General features: G+C 40.4%; 1 protein-coding gene across 1 annotated transcript in view; it reads right to left on the bottom strand.

Moving 5' to 3' along the window:
- CUBN (cubilin) overlaps positions 1 to 15,247 on the bottom strand; it is a 265,058-nt gene that overhangs the window by 139,505 nt on the left and 110,306 nt on the right. Inside the window, exons 29-31 of the mRNA XM_073879866.1 lie at positions 7,214 to 7,395; positions 2,012 to 2,186; positions 144 to 313 (exon numbers count right to left, since the gene is read on the bottom strand). Of these exons, the coding sequence (XP_073735967.1) occupies positions 144 to 313; positions 2,012 to 2,186; positions 7,214 to 7,395 (527 nt within the window). The remainder of the gene's footprint in view (positions 1 to 143; positions 314 to 2,011; positions 2,187 to 7,213; positions 7,396 to 15,247) is intronic.

Here is a 15,247-nt window from a genome sequence, read left to right as displayed (position 1 = left end):
ATATTTTAAGTTGCCAGTAGTTGGGTTGCCCATGATTTGACACTGAAAACATCCATAACTAATGCATTTATTAAATATGCTCACAAAGCAATGTTCTGACCCAGGTTTGACTAGAGATGGTGCTTGAAATTTGTGTCACCTACCGTAATACAAGAGTCCTGAGGCTCAAGGTCAAAATCAGTGAAGTTCAAGAGAACACGGTGATTTCTTTCTACCCGAATGACCCAGGAGCAGTCAGTGTTACGCCTATAAGGACTGGGGTAATTTGGAGAATGAATCTCTCCATTGGGAGCCTGGAAAATCCCGCCACAACCTGTAAGTAGGAAACCCAATTCAAAAATGAGAGGAATCCCTGATGCATAAAACTTTGCCCCATGACCTGATTGCACAGAACAATATGCTGCTTTGTTCAACCACCTGTTTTATGTAGTTGGTGCTAAACATTGTGCAGAACTGATATCCACCATTAATTCATGCATCCCAACAAAAAGAAGGATGACTAAGAAAACCTCTCAAATAATTTATGACAATGACAAAAGTAATTTTTAAAAAATTTTTTAAATACTGAAAAGTGCAAATAAAATCATGTTCTCATAAAGCCATAAAATGCCTCTTCTTTGTTCTCTAAAGATATAATATACTGTAAGAATAACACATCTCCTATGAATTTTGATAGCTTAGTAGTGTATGTTTTTAATAATTTAATATCTGCCTTTTAAAATTTAATATTCTGGACCTGGTACAGTTATTCAGTCTTTTTATTCCTATGATATTATCAAATACCTATCAATGCCTATCTCTATGACTTATCATATCTTGGAGTTATGATAATACAAACCTATAATAGAAAAATGTAGTATTATTTTCTAATAGTTGACAATCATTTTGGGTAATCTAAACACTATGTATACATAATCATATATATATTCCTCATTAAATTCAGGCATCATTAACTTTAGGGAAGATCCAACACACTTACTATACCACGTTAGGGTTCCAAAAGTGGGGCCATGAGGTAGCCTGGGGTCACATCTCTACTTTGGCATTTCCTAGCTACGTGACTTTGGCTAAGTACTAACTTTTCTAAGTTTCAACTTCCTCATTAGTAAGGTGAGGATTTGAAATTATCTTCCCTCATAGGGTGGTTGTAAGAGATGAAATGAGATCGTTCTCATAGAACAGTTAGAATAGATGCCTGGTACATAGTAAGCTGCCAACAAACATGTTTTTATGAGTAGTTGTATAGGTTAACATCTGCTCGAATATTTTGTACATTCATTTTTTATTTAAAAAAAATCTGCAACAGGTAAATATTTTTAGACAGCCTGAGATCCTAGGCAGAAAGTCACTATATAATACAATTCCTTGGAATTCACAAATTTAACATTTATAATTTGGGCATCTGCCAAGCATCCAAAGATCTATACCGTGGCGTGAAGTAATTCACCACTTTGCTGTAATTTACCCCAAAATAATTTACCCCAAGTAATTTACCCCAAATTTGAGGCCAGTAACAAGGCCCGAGGCCCTTGGAGAGTAAGTTAATCTAACCAATTTCGCCACTTCTGCTTTCACCATGGACTTGTATACTTGCATGCCCTAGTTTTCACATATTTTAACTCCGGAAGTTAAATTCTATCACATTTTTGGGGCACCTGGGTGGCTCAGTCGGCTAAGCAGCTGCCTTGGGCTCAGGTCATGATCCCAGGATCCTGGGATCGAGCCCCGCATCGGGCTTCTTGCTCAGTGGGGAGCCTGCTTCTCCCTCTCCCACTTCCCCTGCTTGTGTTCCCTCTCTCGCTGTCTCTCTGTCAAATAAATAAATAAAATCTTTTTAAAAAAATTCTAACTCATTTTTTTTAGGGAAGATTATATGCCAAAGCAACATTTGCCATTTGAGGAGTCACTAAGTTGTCATTATGTTAGGCTTCATACCTCTCTCTCCAATCATTTCAGAAAATTTATAAGGGCTCAGCTTAAGTATTTTGAGACACCTCCTTGGTTCACTCACCTCCGGGGACTGCTTGCCATGAGGCATTGAAGCCTCTCCCATTTACAGAGCTGTCGGTCTTGAAGCGGATGGCTAGCTCGTTTCCAGTGCTGGAGACCTGCATGGGATTCTCAGAAGATCTTTGGGCACATAGCTGGGTTATTCGGGGAGAGTGGAAATCAGGGCCTCCATAGATCTAAGATGGAATGTAGAAGAAAGGACTGAAATTAAGAAATATATTTAAGCAATGACAGCCCTTCCCCTGTCCTCGTTTTACCACCAGCTCTTGGATTCTATTATCATGAGAGACTGAAATCTCAGCCTTCCTGGATGGGTAAACTTGAGCTGGAGTTTTCAAAGGCACTCCCTCAGCCCTAGGAACACACAAATTCAGCCACCCACAAAATGCCTGCTTATTCTATCAGTCAGAATTGTACAGCTGAACTGAACAGATTATTCCAGAATCTTCCCTATCTCCCCTTTTCCTCTTTCCATGGTCTTCATAGGATTTCCTGCTTTCTTTGGCAGAGGCATTGCCGATAAAACAGTATCAAGTCTGATTTTCTAACTCTTCTAGGCACATGGAATAGTCTTAGCATAAACCCATGTTGTTTGTGAAAGTCAGTTCACTGAAAGCTGTTGATCTCCCAGTTGGATTTTTTATGATCTTCTACTTTGCAATCTGAATACTTTATAAGATTAGGCATTTAATATAATATTTTACTCCTTCAGAGAGAGTGAAAATACAACCTCTGTATCAGTGTGTTCTGTGGTATCCTTTAAGGAGGACTCCCCCAGATTCTGGCTGAACTTACTCCCAGAATCCTATGGGTGGGAACATGACGAAGAGCAGTCGACTTCCTCTGGGAAATTGCCCTGGACTCTGCCCATATCTGGACGGCTCCCTCTAGATCCATCTCAAGTGTTCTCAGATCTCCTAGGCTCCTCGCATTGCAACCATCTACCGGACTAGGACCCAGTGCCCCAGGGACACATTCCTCCCAGCAAGTGTCCCCCACCCCCACCCTGGTATCTCAGAGTCACATCTTTCTGGCAGATGTGCCCAGCCCAGGGCAGGTCTCTAACCCCTCACACGCTGATTTCTCAGTTGGGGGGGGGGGTGGAGCATAGGGGAAAGGGGGGTGGGAAGATAAGAATCAAACAAAAGGTACTGAACCCCTACCTCCAAGTCTTGCCCAACTCGAATTTGTAGCAGAAAGACCATTTTGGCTGACAGTTTTCAGGCATAATGGTATCTGGGTCCTTCCCTCTCCCCCACATGTATATACATAATTCCGGGGCTCCAGGGCGGAACCGGAACCGGGAAAGCAGCGCTTGGGGAGATGTGTGCGCAGGGCCCTCCCACTCCTGGCACCTGTGCGGCTCTCTCCCCATTCCTCCTCCCAACCCCAGGCCCTCGCCCACCCTCAGGGCAGCTGTTGACAGATGGGGGGAATCACTCAAGTGTTCTCTGAGGGGAGAGAGCGAGAACAAGAAGCCTACTTTTGGCGAGGCCTGTGTGATTGGAATCTATAATGATTTCTTTGTCTGACTAATTCCCCCCAGCCATGCGGCAAGGGCCAAATGAATGAAGCTGCTGTTCACAGAGGGCTGAGCACAAGGACTTTAATTGCAAAGGAATGAAGCAGGCGGATGGCTTCAAGCTTATTTTCATAGGAGGAGCTATGTTTGTGTGGCCCCCTAAGTCCCATCAAAAGCAGGACTTCAGGAGGAGCCCTGTGTGACCCTTTACACGTACACATGTGCAAATGGAAGGAGCAGATCGCTTCTGGCTTACGGTGTCCTTTCCTCATTTCAAGATTTGCCTGCCCGCCCGCACCCACCCCCCCCACCCCCGCACAGTCCTCAGAGCATGAAACTGACAGCATGAGCTGTCTGAGCCCAAGAAACAGCACATATTTGGAGAGAACACTGAGCACAAGGCTTTAGTTCTGACAAAGAAAACTTGCACTTCGGCAAAATAGTCTTTGTTTTCCCTGCTCGGGGTCCCCTTAAGACCACAAACATAACGCGTATGAGGGTATGAGTCCGCTGGGCCTAGAAGCCTCCAGGAGAATCAACACTGCTGCTTTTGACCTTTTTCGCTCCCCCTCTTACGGGGCTGGGCTCACGACAGACCATCACAGAGAGACCAGAGGGAGTAAACTGCCCACACCAAGCGATTGTCTTGATTTATTGCCCCAAGGAGTGGATTTCCTTTTCTGCTTCATGCGGGTTCAGGCTCCTTTCTCAAGAGACTGAAGTAAAATCAGCCAGAGTGTTTCCATGACCCAAACAATAGAACGGTACTTTTGGCTTCCACAAATAACACCAATAGTTAACAGCATGACTCTTCAAAAGAGGAAAAAGATGGAAAGAATTTCAGGGTGTGGTTCATTCGACTACAGCATATGACTAAACTTTGGGGGGAAAAAACGAGTCTGATGATGGGAGATTAAAAAATGTGTTTTTAGCAAATGCTCAGGATATAGAACATTTCAAAGCCTATGGTTTTAATCTGTTTTGAACATTTCTTTCTGCTCTGTTAGCTCCATTTATTGTTACAATCAAGTCAGCATTCCAGGGTTATGAGTAACCGAATGGCTGTTGCTTAATGCGAGTGGCCACTTTCTGGACACTGATTTTTCAGGGAAAAAAAATATTGGCTCCTGGTAAAATCTGGTGAAACCCAGGTAGGCCCCATACCTGGTGACAGAGAGGTCCTACGTGGCTGTGCTCAGAACAGGAAAGGATAATGCGCAGTCTCAGAACAGGTGGGTCAAGAAAGTCAGCAGTGTCTCAAGGCCATGTAGCCACCCCGGGTAACATTTTAAAGCCTATTGCTAGCATGTTATCAGCAGCTATGGTATGAGGGATGGAAAAAATCATTTTATCATCATTAGTGCACATTTATTACAGCACCTTCCACCTGACAGGAGCATTCGCTAAGATGTCAAACAAGGTTTTGGAACAAAAAGTAAGGGGGTTACTCATTTCAGCCTTAAGAAGTAAGCTTTCCCAAAATACTTAAGGGGTTTGAAATATTCCCCCCAAACCCTGATTTTGACGGAACATGGGAGACAAACTTGTCCTAACAAAAGCCCCAAGCTGACCATAGCCTCTCCTCAGAGTGCTTTCTGGGCAGGCACGGGACCCGCCTAAATGCCACTGCCTGGAGACCCTGCCTTTTCCCCTGACCCCTGAGCCGCTTGCGGGGAACAGCCCTAGTCTGCTTTCTCATGTAATGGGTGTGACAAAACCCACAGCACAATGAACCCATTTACATTTTGCCAAGTGGGCAACAATCACATGCGCTTTGGAATATGAAAATAAAGGGTTCGGAACACTTCACATTACTGTGGAAAAGTCTGCTGCCAACCCTTTGTAAGTGTTAAGGGGTTTTATGCCACTGAAAAATATCCTTGCTGGCAAGAAAGACCATTTGAACTTCCACATGCGAGTGTTACTCCGACTCATACTGTGAGTGTGAATTTCGGGAGTCACCTTATTCTTTCTTCCTAAAAACCTTTCCTCTTCTGAGATGGAGTCATGACTTGGCAACAACCAGGACCGACATGAAGACAAGGGTTGAGGTTTTAACCCGACAGCTTACCCAGCTCGTCTCTGATTTCACTTACTGCAGCATTATCTTCCTTTAGAGAGCCCACAGCTGCTCAATACAATTCTGTGATTCTGCGGCCACTCAGTGAGGGCATGATTTGAGAACCCCATTTCTTTTCAAAGAAAGAACTTTTTGGGACACCTGGGTGGCTCAGTAGGTTAAATGTCTGCCTTTGGCTTAGGTCATGATCTCAGGGTCCTGGGATCGAGCTCCACTTTGGGCTCCCTGCTCAGCGGGGGGAGTCTGCTTCTCCCTCTCTCCCTGCCCTTCCCGGCACGCGTGAGCGTGCTCTCTCTCTCTCACATACACACAAATAAAAAAATAAAATCTTAAAAAAAAAAAGAACTTGTTTTGTAGTTAAATGATGTTTTAAGTATTAAAGTCTCCTCTAAAGTCCATGCCGCTCATGTGAACATCTTGAGCACCACCCACATCTATCTATATTTTTGTACTGGCTTATGTGGAGTGTGGAGTAGTGGATGGATTCAGTTCTGAGTTCTTCCATTCACTGTCCTCGTGCGCATGGAAAAACCCATCAACATTTTTGAGCCTCTGTTTTGACGATGGTAAAATGGGGACAAAATTCCCTTTGTAGCTTACGGGACTATTTAACATTCAAATGGGAAAATGGATGTCAAAATCCCTTGGCAAACCACCAACAATGCGCATTATTATGGTGTGTCAATCAGAGATATATATGCTTTCATTCATTCCACAAATATATATCAAGTGTTCGACTATTTGCCAAGTACTTTGCAGCAGGTATAGCAGTAAAGCAAAACCAAAACAAACAAAGACCCAGCCCTTGGTGGAGTTGAAGTTCTAGTAGATACAGAACCCTTGTCAGGAAACACGATGGCCATCTCTAGAGCTGAGGTGGTAGGAGCTTTGTGTGTAGGAAGCCACTAAATTTTGCAGACAGGTTCTGTTCCTAAGGACTAGATCCCTGATTATAATAGAGTCTCAAAGGTCATCTCAATTATCTGAGGTAAACCCTGTGCAGTGGTGTCACATTTTGTACCCTGCACCATGGGGACCCCCCTCCGATGGCAGCAGCAGCTGTGGCCTCACCCCAAGATCACCCCTTCTCTACACTCTGCCTCCCCACTGTCTTCCCTAAGGGAGTTTCTCAGACTAAAGTGTGGGGCAGTAACAACCCCAAGTACAATCCATCAATGGTGGCAGGAGTTGGGGGACCAGTGCCTCAGACTCGCACCCTTACAGGGATGGTTCTGATGAGCAGTCCTCATAGCATCTCAGAGGGTCCCAGTGGGATTAAACCCAAGGCACCACCAGGGGCTCCCCTCACTGGCTCTTCCTCCTTCACCCTCCCTCCTGCTGTCCCCTCACTCCTGCTTCCTGGTACCATCCCCAAGTCAAATTGCCTGCCACCAAGCTCTTCAGGCACTGCTTTTAGGGAAACCCAAACTGAGATATTAATCCCATTTGTTCATCAACATCACTCACAAAGAACTGAGACTCATCAAAATGTCTGGACATAGAACACTGCTGGCCATTGGAAATAATTTAGGGAGTTTTGCAGAGAGATCTCCAGTTCTACACCAAATTTGGAATGGCTGATAAGCAATCTAAATTCCTACCTCCAGGACGTCGAAGTCGCACCTTACATGATACTCCACATCAAAGTCGTGGATGGTGAGCTGAATGCTACTCCCAGGGGCTGTGGTAATATACCAGAGGCACTCCTTGTTGGGGGGATATGTGTTGGGGTACCCGGGGCTGCTGAAAGAGCCCATGGTCCCAGACAACTCCCCACCGCAACCTGTTGAAACAGCAAGGCTCAGTCAATTCAAAGTGGGCATCGACCCCTGGGAGAAGTTCAAAAATCCAACCAACCAAAAGATAATTGAAAACATACAATGCCTAATTTAGGGGAAAACTCACAAAGTTATAATAAAGTTATAATTAAGCAGTTATAAAACAATGAGAAAAAAATCATGGCTACAACTTATTAAATGTATTCTTAAAAAATATTGATTACATCATTTGGTACAATAATTCTCAGCCCTTATTCTCACCACATCAAATCCTTGGTAATATATTTTAAATGTCATTCTAATTTTTAGATTTTCTTCATTTTATTTAGGAAAGAATTTCATAGTAGGAAGTACAACTAACTAAATGAAAAGTGTTAGTGAATACCATGTCTCTCAGTCTTCAGTTTCCTTGTATGTAATACATTATTTTTAATTCCTTATCAGATCTAAGATCTAGAATACTAAGGGCTAAAAATCATTACCTTTGTATGAGAGACTATAGGAAATTAAAAAAATATATATATGTCCATAGCAGCTTCATTCATAATTGCCAGAACCTGGAAACAACCAAGATGTCCTTCTGTAGCTAAAAGCTAAAATTGTGGTACATCCAGACAATGGAATATTATTCAACGCTAAGAACAAATGAGCTATCAAGCCAGAAAAAGACATGAAGGAAATGTATATACATATTCATTAAGGAAAGAAACCAGTCTGAAAAGTCTCCATACTATAGGATTCCGAGGGTATGGCATTCTTGAAAAGGCAAAATTATGTAAACAGTAAAAAAGATAAGTGGTTGCCAGGGGCTAGAGCAGAGGAGGGATAAAAAGGCTGAGCACAGGTTTTTAGGGCAGTAAACCTACTCTGTATGATACTATAATGGTGGCAATATGTCATTATACATTTGTCAGTCATTGAATGCCCAATGCCAAGAGTGAACCCTAATGTAAACTATGGACTCTGGGTGAATGAAGTGTCAATGTAGGTTGATCAGTTGTAACAAAGGTCCCACACTGGTTGGGGTTGGGTGCGGAGAGGCTGTGTATGTGTGGGGACAGGGGTAAATAAATGGGAACTCTACCTCTCGCTCAATTTTGCTGTGAACTTAAAACTCTTCTAAAAAATCAAGTCTGTTATAAACAAAAACAGTAAATGATACAGGTCCTGACCCAGAAAACTTATATCTAAACACCAACTAAACAAACAAAAACTGGATATATAAAACCCAAGCATGGAAAACCCAACTTATGTTTTAGGTGTATATATTATGCCCTAGAAAGTAATTAAGGCAAATCATTACAAGAAACAATCAGATATTGCACCATGTGATATATAGTAAGAGAAACTGCCACTAAGTGCTTAGATGTGCTTTACATTTTTTTTCATATTTGAATACTCATAATAACCACATGAAACAAGTACTACTATTACCTGCATTTCTCAAGTGATCAAATCAATGCAAACAGAGGTCAAGTGGCTTGCCCAAGGTTACCTGTCTTATAAGTGGTGGAGCAGGACATCAATACAAGCAATCTGATCGTGCCCAAATACTTAATTACTGAATTCTACAGACTCACGTAGTTTGTAGGAATTCAGAGATTTGAGAAGGGAGAGGCAGAGAAAACTTTGTGAAAGAAGTAAAAACCTTGAGGAAGGCTCAGATTTTAAAGACAAAATTAGAAAAAAAGAAAGATAAAATTAGGAAAAAAGATAAATCAGCCTTTTTTCCAATAACAATTTTTGGTGATTAAAAAACATTGCTTAGGGCACCTGGGTGGCTCAGTTGGTTAGGCATCTGACTCCTGGTTTCCGCTCAGGTCATGATCTCAGGGTCCTGAGATCAAGTCCTGTCAGGGCTCCATGCTCAGTGAGGAGTCTGCTTGAGATTCTCTTTCTCCCTCTCCCTACTCGCGCATGTGCATGTGCGCACTCTCTCTCTCAAATAAATAATAAATAAAATCTTCTTAAAAAAACAAACATTGTTTGCTCTGTCAACATATCTAAGCCACCTTTTCTATTTTTTCAGAATATTCTTTATTAGTTGGCAAAGTCTTCCATGTATCCCCCCTCATTCTGCATCAAGACTTTTCTTGATAATACCTCCTCACTCCATGAACGTATGTGCATTGTCACATGAGTGCAATTAAACTGCCATGACTTCAGACAAGCTCCTAAAGCTGAAGTCATGTCTCCTGTCCATGCTCTACAAACGTGCCTTATACAGTGAGTTAGAAAAAGGTTTTATAGGGTGCCTGGGTGGCTCAGTCGTTAAGCGTCTGCCTTCGGCTCAGGTCATGATCCCAGGGTCCTGGGATCAAGTCCCACATCGGGCTCCCTGCTCTGCGGGAAGCCTGCTTCTCCCTCTCCCACTCCCCCTGCTTGTGTTTCCTCTCTCACTGTGTCTCTCTCTGTCAAATAAATAATAAAATTAAAAAAAAAAAAAGATTTTATAAGGGTTCAGAAGAAATACTCCCCATACAAAATCTCCACTTAACTGAAAATGGCTGAGGAGAATTCTAAGAAGAATCTTGATTCAGTAAAGAAATCTGATTCTAGCCCAATATGCCACTATCTTCTAGAGTTGCCTCCTCCTTCCCTTTGAAAACCCCGTGTTTTCAGATTTAAAGTGTCTCACAGGGCAGTACCTTTCCTACGGCCTATAAAGCTCCTAACCTTCATTTCTGGCTAAAGCCCTGTGAAAAAGCTGTTTAAAATTAGCCATGCTGATATTGTTTATAGACTGAGGTGGATGTTAAAAAAACAGGAATGCCATGAAAGATTAGAAAATATTTTTCCTCCTAGAACAACACATGGAAAACATTCCTGAAGCCAAAATCAGCACAGTTTACGAAGCCCCACTGCACAACCACAGGGGGCACTGGTCACAGAATATGCCATCAAATGATGCCCCCTGGAGTCTTGCAACATAGTGACCCATATAAATCATCTGAAGATGCAGCACCTTCTACTAAAGTACATCATAGGGAAGCAAAAGCATTCTGTTACCCTGCCCCCCCCCCGTTTTTTTCAACCTACATTTTTCAGGTCCTGTGGTTCTTGGTATCAATTGTATCAGATTAAAAAAAATCAAATGAAAAAAAGTCTTTGGAGGAGAATAACTTCATGGCCACATCATATAAAAGAGAACAGGAGATGGAAGCTTGGATATCTCATCTTTGCATTTCTTGACTTCACTTCAGGGCACCAGACAAACTAATTCTATTTTTTTTTTATCATAGTTGATTCATCTAAAAATCTGCAGGACATTTTCCATTGTCTTTTCCAATGGTTTTAGGTTTCCTTGTAAATTCTTTTGTGAATAACAGAATACGAATACCCTTAAACTGGTCAGCGTAAGCTGGAATGATAATATTAGATTCTTGGCATTCAGTGATGCTTTGAAAAATTATAGCGTTTATTTTATTTACCCACTTACAGCTCTGGAGGCCCACAGTGTACTTTTCCCTAAGATCTAAAACAAACATAAACAAAGTTTACAAAACACAAAGCCAAACTGTATAAAAGTACAGTTTGAATGTGTGTCTTTTAAGGAGAAATTCCAATATTCCTATTGTACATTCATTTGGTGGTATTTTATGGTAAAACTATAAAGTACTGCAAAGTGAAGTTAATTCTGATCATATGGTAGAAATTTCGCTCTATTTCTACATTCTGAAAAGAGATAGAAATAACTTTCCAGTTCCCATTCATTCATTCAATAAGTATTTATTGAGCATATACAACACTATAAGCCATGTTATAGAAGCCAGGTGTATTTAATGCCTCTGGAAAAAAATCCACTTATAGATTTAAAATGTGCTCTCCCCACCTGCCCCTCTCTAAGTTATTAAACTCCTTTTGCTGTTCCTTCAGTTTGCAAAGAGTAACTTCAGTTAAGTTTTGATTTGGAAAAAACAGTGAATTCTGTTTTATCCTTTACAAGTTAATTGGTGGTAAGTTATAAATAAGAATAAATAAATGGTCATGTTGAGCTGCTAAAAGATATTTTTAAAAAGTTGTTAGTTTTGATAGTACTGTGTTAGCATAATTCTCTTTTGGTACTTATTTCCAGGCCACAGATGAGAGATTTTAATCAACATTTAGCCAGTTATGCTTCACTGTCTTGGGTATCATCACTTTTTCCCTGATTTTGGTATTTTTTGACAAATGTGTAGATGGTATCAGGCAAAAGAAAATATGTCGAAATACACATTTTAAAAACTGAAAAAATGAATGATGTCTGTTTTTTTTTTCCTATGCTCTCTTTTAGTGGTAAGGGAAAACATATTCACAAAAAATTATGAAAATTTCTATTAACCAAAAAGTTAAATATGTAATGAATTTAATTTGATACTTTGTTTCATAAATTCAAGCTATCTTTTGGCTAACAGTGAAACATTAAAACAGGAATTTGGAATTATATAATTATGGATGAAAATGAAAAATTATGAAGTGACACCAAGAGCTGAACTTTTTAAATTACAAATGAAAGCAAATGACAATTATAATTCACAATAAATAGTGGATTTTTTAAAGAATGTTTAATGTGAGTCTTCCGAATTTTATTTATGCATCATTTTCCACTTAATTAGCTCTGGAAAAGGGAGTCAGTTCCAATACCAGAAATATGATTTAGAACCATATCAACATATACTAGCCCATCATCAATCAAAAGAAATATGAAGATAATCCAAAAGTCCCATTGTGTATAATTCTGAAAAAGAGAGAATGTGTTCCAAATGCTGAAATGAATCAAAAGCTAAGTTTAATTCTGCCTCATCAACAATGTCTTACTCATATTGGATAGCACAGCTGTTTGTTTTATTTGATTTACTATTTCTGCACCTCTTGTGAAAGACACAAGGTGTGTTTTTGTTTTGTTTTTAATAAAATTGTGGAATTAAAAAATATACCTATTTGAGAAGGTGCTTTACCTCCACAGTTGCTATCAGTGTTCCTAATGTCCAATACTAAAAACTTTCTACATAAACAAGTATCCTCATTTTACTTTCTTGTTAAATTTAAATTTGGGGAGGGGGAAATTTTTTTTAAAAATTAAAAATTAATTAAAAATTAATTAATTAAAAATAAAAAATAAATTGGGGCATGTGGGTGGCTCAGCTGGTTAAGCATCTGACTCTTGATTTCAGCTCAGGTCATGATCTCTGGTCGTGGGATTGAGCCCTGAGTTGGGCTCTGTGCTGGGCATGGAGCCTGCTTAAGATTCTCTTTCCCTTTCCATCTGCTCCTCCCCTTCCCACCCTGCTCTCTCTCTCTCACTCTCTCTCTCTCAATAAATAAATAGATAATAAGATAAAATAAAATAAATTTGATGGGGGAGAACAGGAGGGAAAACGTGTTTTGTTCACTGCACTATTTTGTTTGGTGTAGGGTTTAGGATTTGACAATCTCTTGTTAAACTACACTTTCTCCTGAATGAATCACAGAAGGGAACATCTTTCTAAATCCACCCACCCATTTTGGAGATGGAAACAACAAGGCTTCTGGAAAATCACAGGTATCAACATCTCAGAGTGGAAATAATGGTACAGACACGTGTGAATATTACAACTAACGAAACGGCTGAGAAAGCACACAGTTATGTGTGGCTATGCAATAATCTAAAAATCATGTGGTTGTTAGTCATGCCCGTGACTTTGGGTGGGTGACAAGGGGGTCACAGGAAGGGGAAGGATAGAGAGGTGGAGGTTGGAGATGAAGGAGGTTACATCAACCAATTGTTATCAGGAAACAACATAGGAGGTGATGTTTAGACTTCCAGTATCCTCTCCATCATCATGTTACCTGCCCAGTCAAATGAATAATAAAATGTAAAAGAAATAGAGAAGTTTTCTATAGCTGGGCTTCAGGAATCTAAAATAGAGAAGAGTGACTTAGGAAAGCATTTCAGGGGTTGCCATACGGAAAATGATTAAGTGAGGAAAAGACTAACCAAGGAGCATACAATGGAGTGAATACAGGGTTTTGAGAGAGACATTTTTGGAAGAAATAGAGTTAGAGTAGCTCTTTATAGCCAGAGATTTTCATGGAAGAGACAACATATATATAAGAGATTTTCATGGAAGAGACAACATAAGTTCAGAGTTGCCTAATTTGCATGTTAGGTTGCAAAACTTTTGAAAATATAATATTCCAAGTAAAGCACAGGCTGGGTTCCAACCTTGGCTGTGTTACTACTTGCATAACTAATTTAACCTTTCTCATCCTCAATTTCTTCATCTGTACCAGCATTAATCCTTCACCTCATAGGGTTGTTGTACAGGTTAAATGAAATAACCAAAGTAAGGTTTTTCATTTAAGTTGTTCATTAAGCTACAGTAAAGATAGTTCATATTTGCATGGGAGCTCATAGTTTTTCAAAGCACTTTTAATAAACACATTATCTTATTTGAAATTCCTAACAACTCTATGCAACAGCCAAGAATGATCGTATCAGATCGTATCAGCTATCCTACTTAGAGACAAGCAAAGTGAGGCTCCAGAGGGCTGGTGGGCTTGCAGCTCACATTGTTGAATGCACATCTGGGGCCACCCGCCATCTCTGCCCAGCCCCCCAACCCCCTATTCCCAATTCTGTGTTCTCTCCACTATGCCTTGTTGGGCACTTGAGCCCAAAAGCACTGGAATGGCAGTGTTGAACATTGCCGTCATTACTGTTCTGTCTGTCTACTGAGGGGAAAATCACCACAGCAACCTGAAAAAAATAAATAAAGCAAAACCCTTTTCATTTAATGTGAGGCAAATCTGACAAAATCTAATATATTAATATCATTAGACAGCAGCTGAGCTGGAATAGAATAAGGTCCTACAGAGAATCACATGTTTTTCAGTTTTAATTAGTTAATCTTTATAAAACTTTTAGTACTGGTGACTGATAATCTATTTGATTTCTTTACCTCCGAACTCCTAGTCATCAGCTGAAAGGAAGTGCTTACCTTATCAGCAGGAAGCACATTGATCTACTGAACTCATAACAAGGAAAAATTAAAAGCTGTTGCTAGATTTGCTTACTTGTGAAGATAGTTTAAATCTTTTTCATAAAAGGACTTTGCTAACACTGTTTTTTGTTTTGTTTTGTTTTCTTGGTCTAAAACAAGCAAGCTATAAAATTTCAGAATGCACATACAAAAATTAAGCATAATCTGTGTATGTTCTCTCCTCAAGGTTTTGGGTTGTTGGTGTCGTTTTAAATAAAAGAGTTCGAATAAAAGCAAACCAGCAAGGAAACAGCTAAACGGAATCACAGCCTCCAAGTATTAAAAGTGCTTTATGTAGTTCCCTACAATTGCTCAAATGCAGTCTCTTCTTTACACTTGGCAGTTTCTTGAAACTATGCTCCACAAACCAGTAGTACTGGGAGGGCGGCCAGCATGGAACCGGCATGACCAAAGCGCACCGAGGCTGGAAGAAAAGGAACCGAGAACAAACCCAAACAGGACATCTTCACATCCTTACCCTTTAACTTCCAAAGGAAACACCTGAGAAATCAGCAGTCATGTCAAAAAAGGAGGTGAAAAGCCAAAGTACAGTAAAAGAATAGATTTTAAACACAATAAATCATGATGCTCACACACTTCATTAAAATGTTACCAGATGGTAATTGTTTTTCTATTATTCTAAATCAAAAATGTTCTCTCCTATAATACCTTGAGAGGTGCCTCACTGCTTAGCCCACTTTCCCCCTGACATGCTAGGGGGCAGCATGTGGAGGCAGTGGGGTGGCTGGAAGACGTTGTCAATATGGATTCTTCCAGTGGGGTAGGTATGATGCAAAATGGCAACTAGGAGCTCCGAAGTGGGGGATGGTCCAACCCAAGGCAAGGCTGAACTATT

The sequence above is a fragment of the Callorhinus ursinus genome, unplaced genomic scaffold (genome assembly GCF_003265705.2).
Source record: "Callorhinus ursinus isolate GAN/ISIS: 27379988/994484 unplaced genomic scaffold, GSC_fseal_2.0 scaffold36, whole genome shotgun sequence".
Taxonomy (NCBI): domain Eukaryota; kingdom Metazoa; phylum Chordata; class Mammalia; order Carnivora; family Otariidae; genus Callorhinus; species Callorhinus ursinus.
This window is presented reverse-complemented; position numbering and strand designations above follow the sequence as displayed.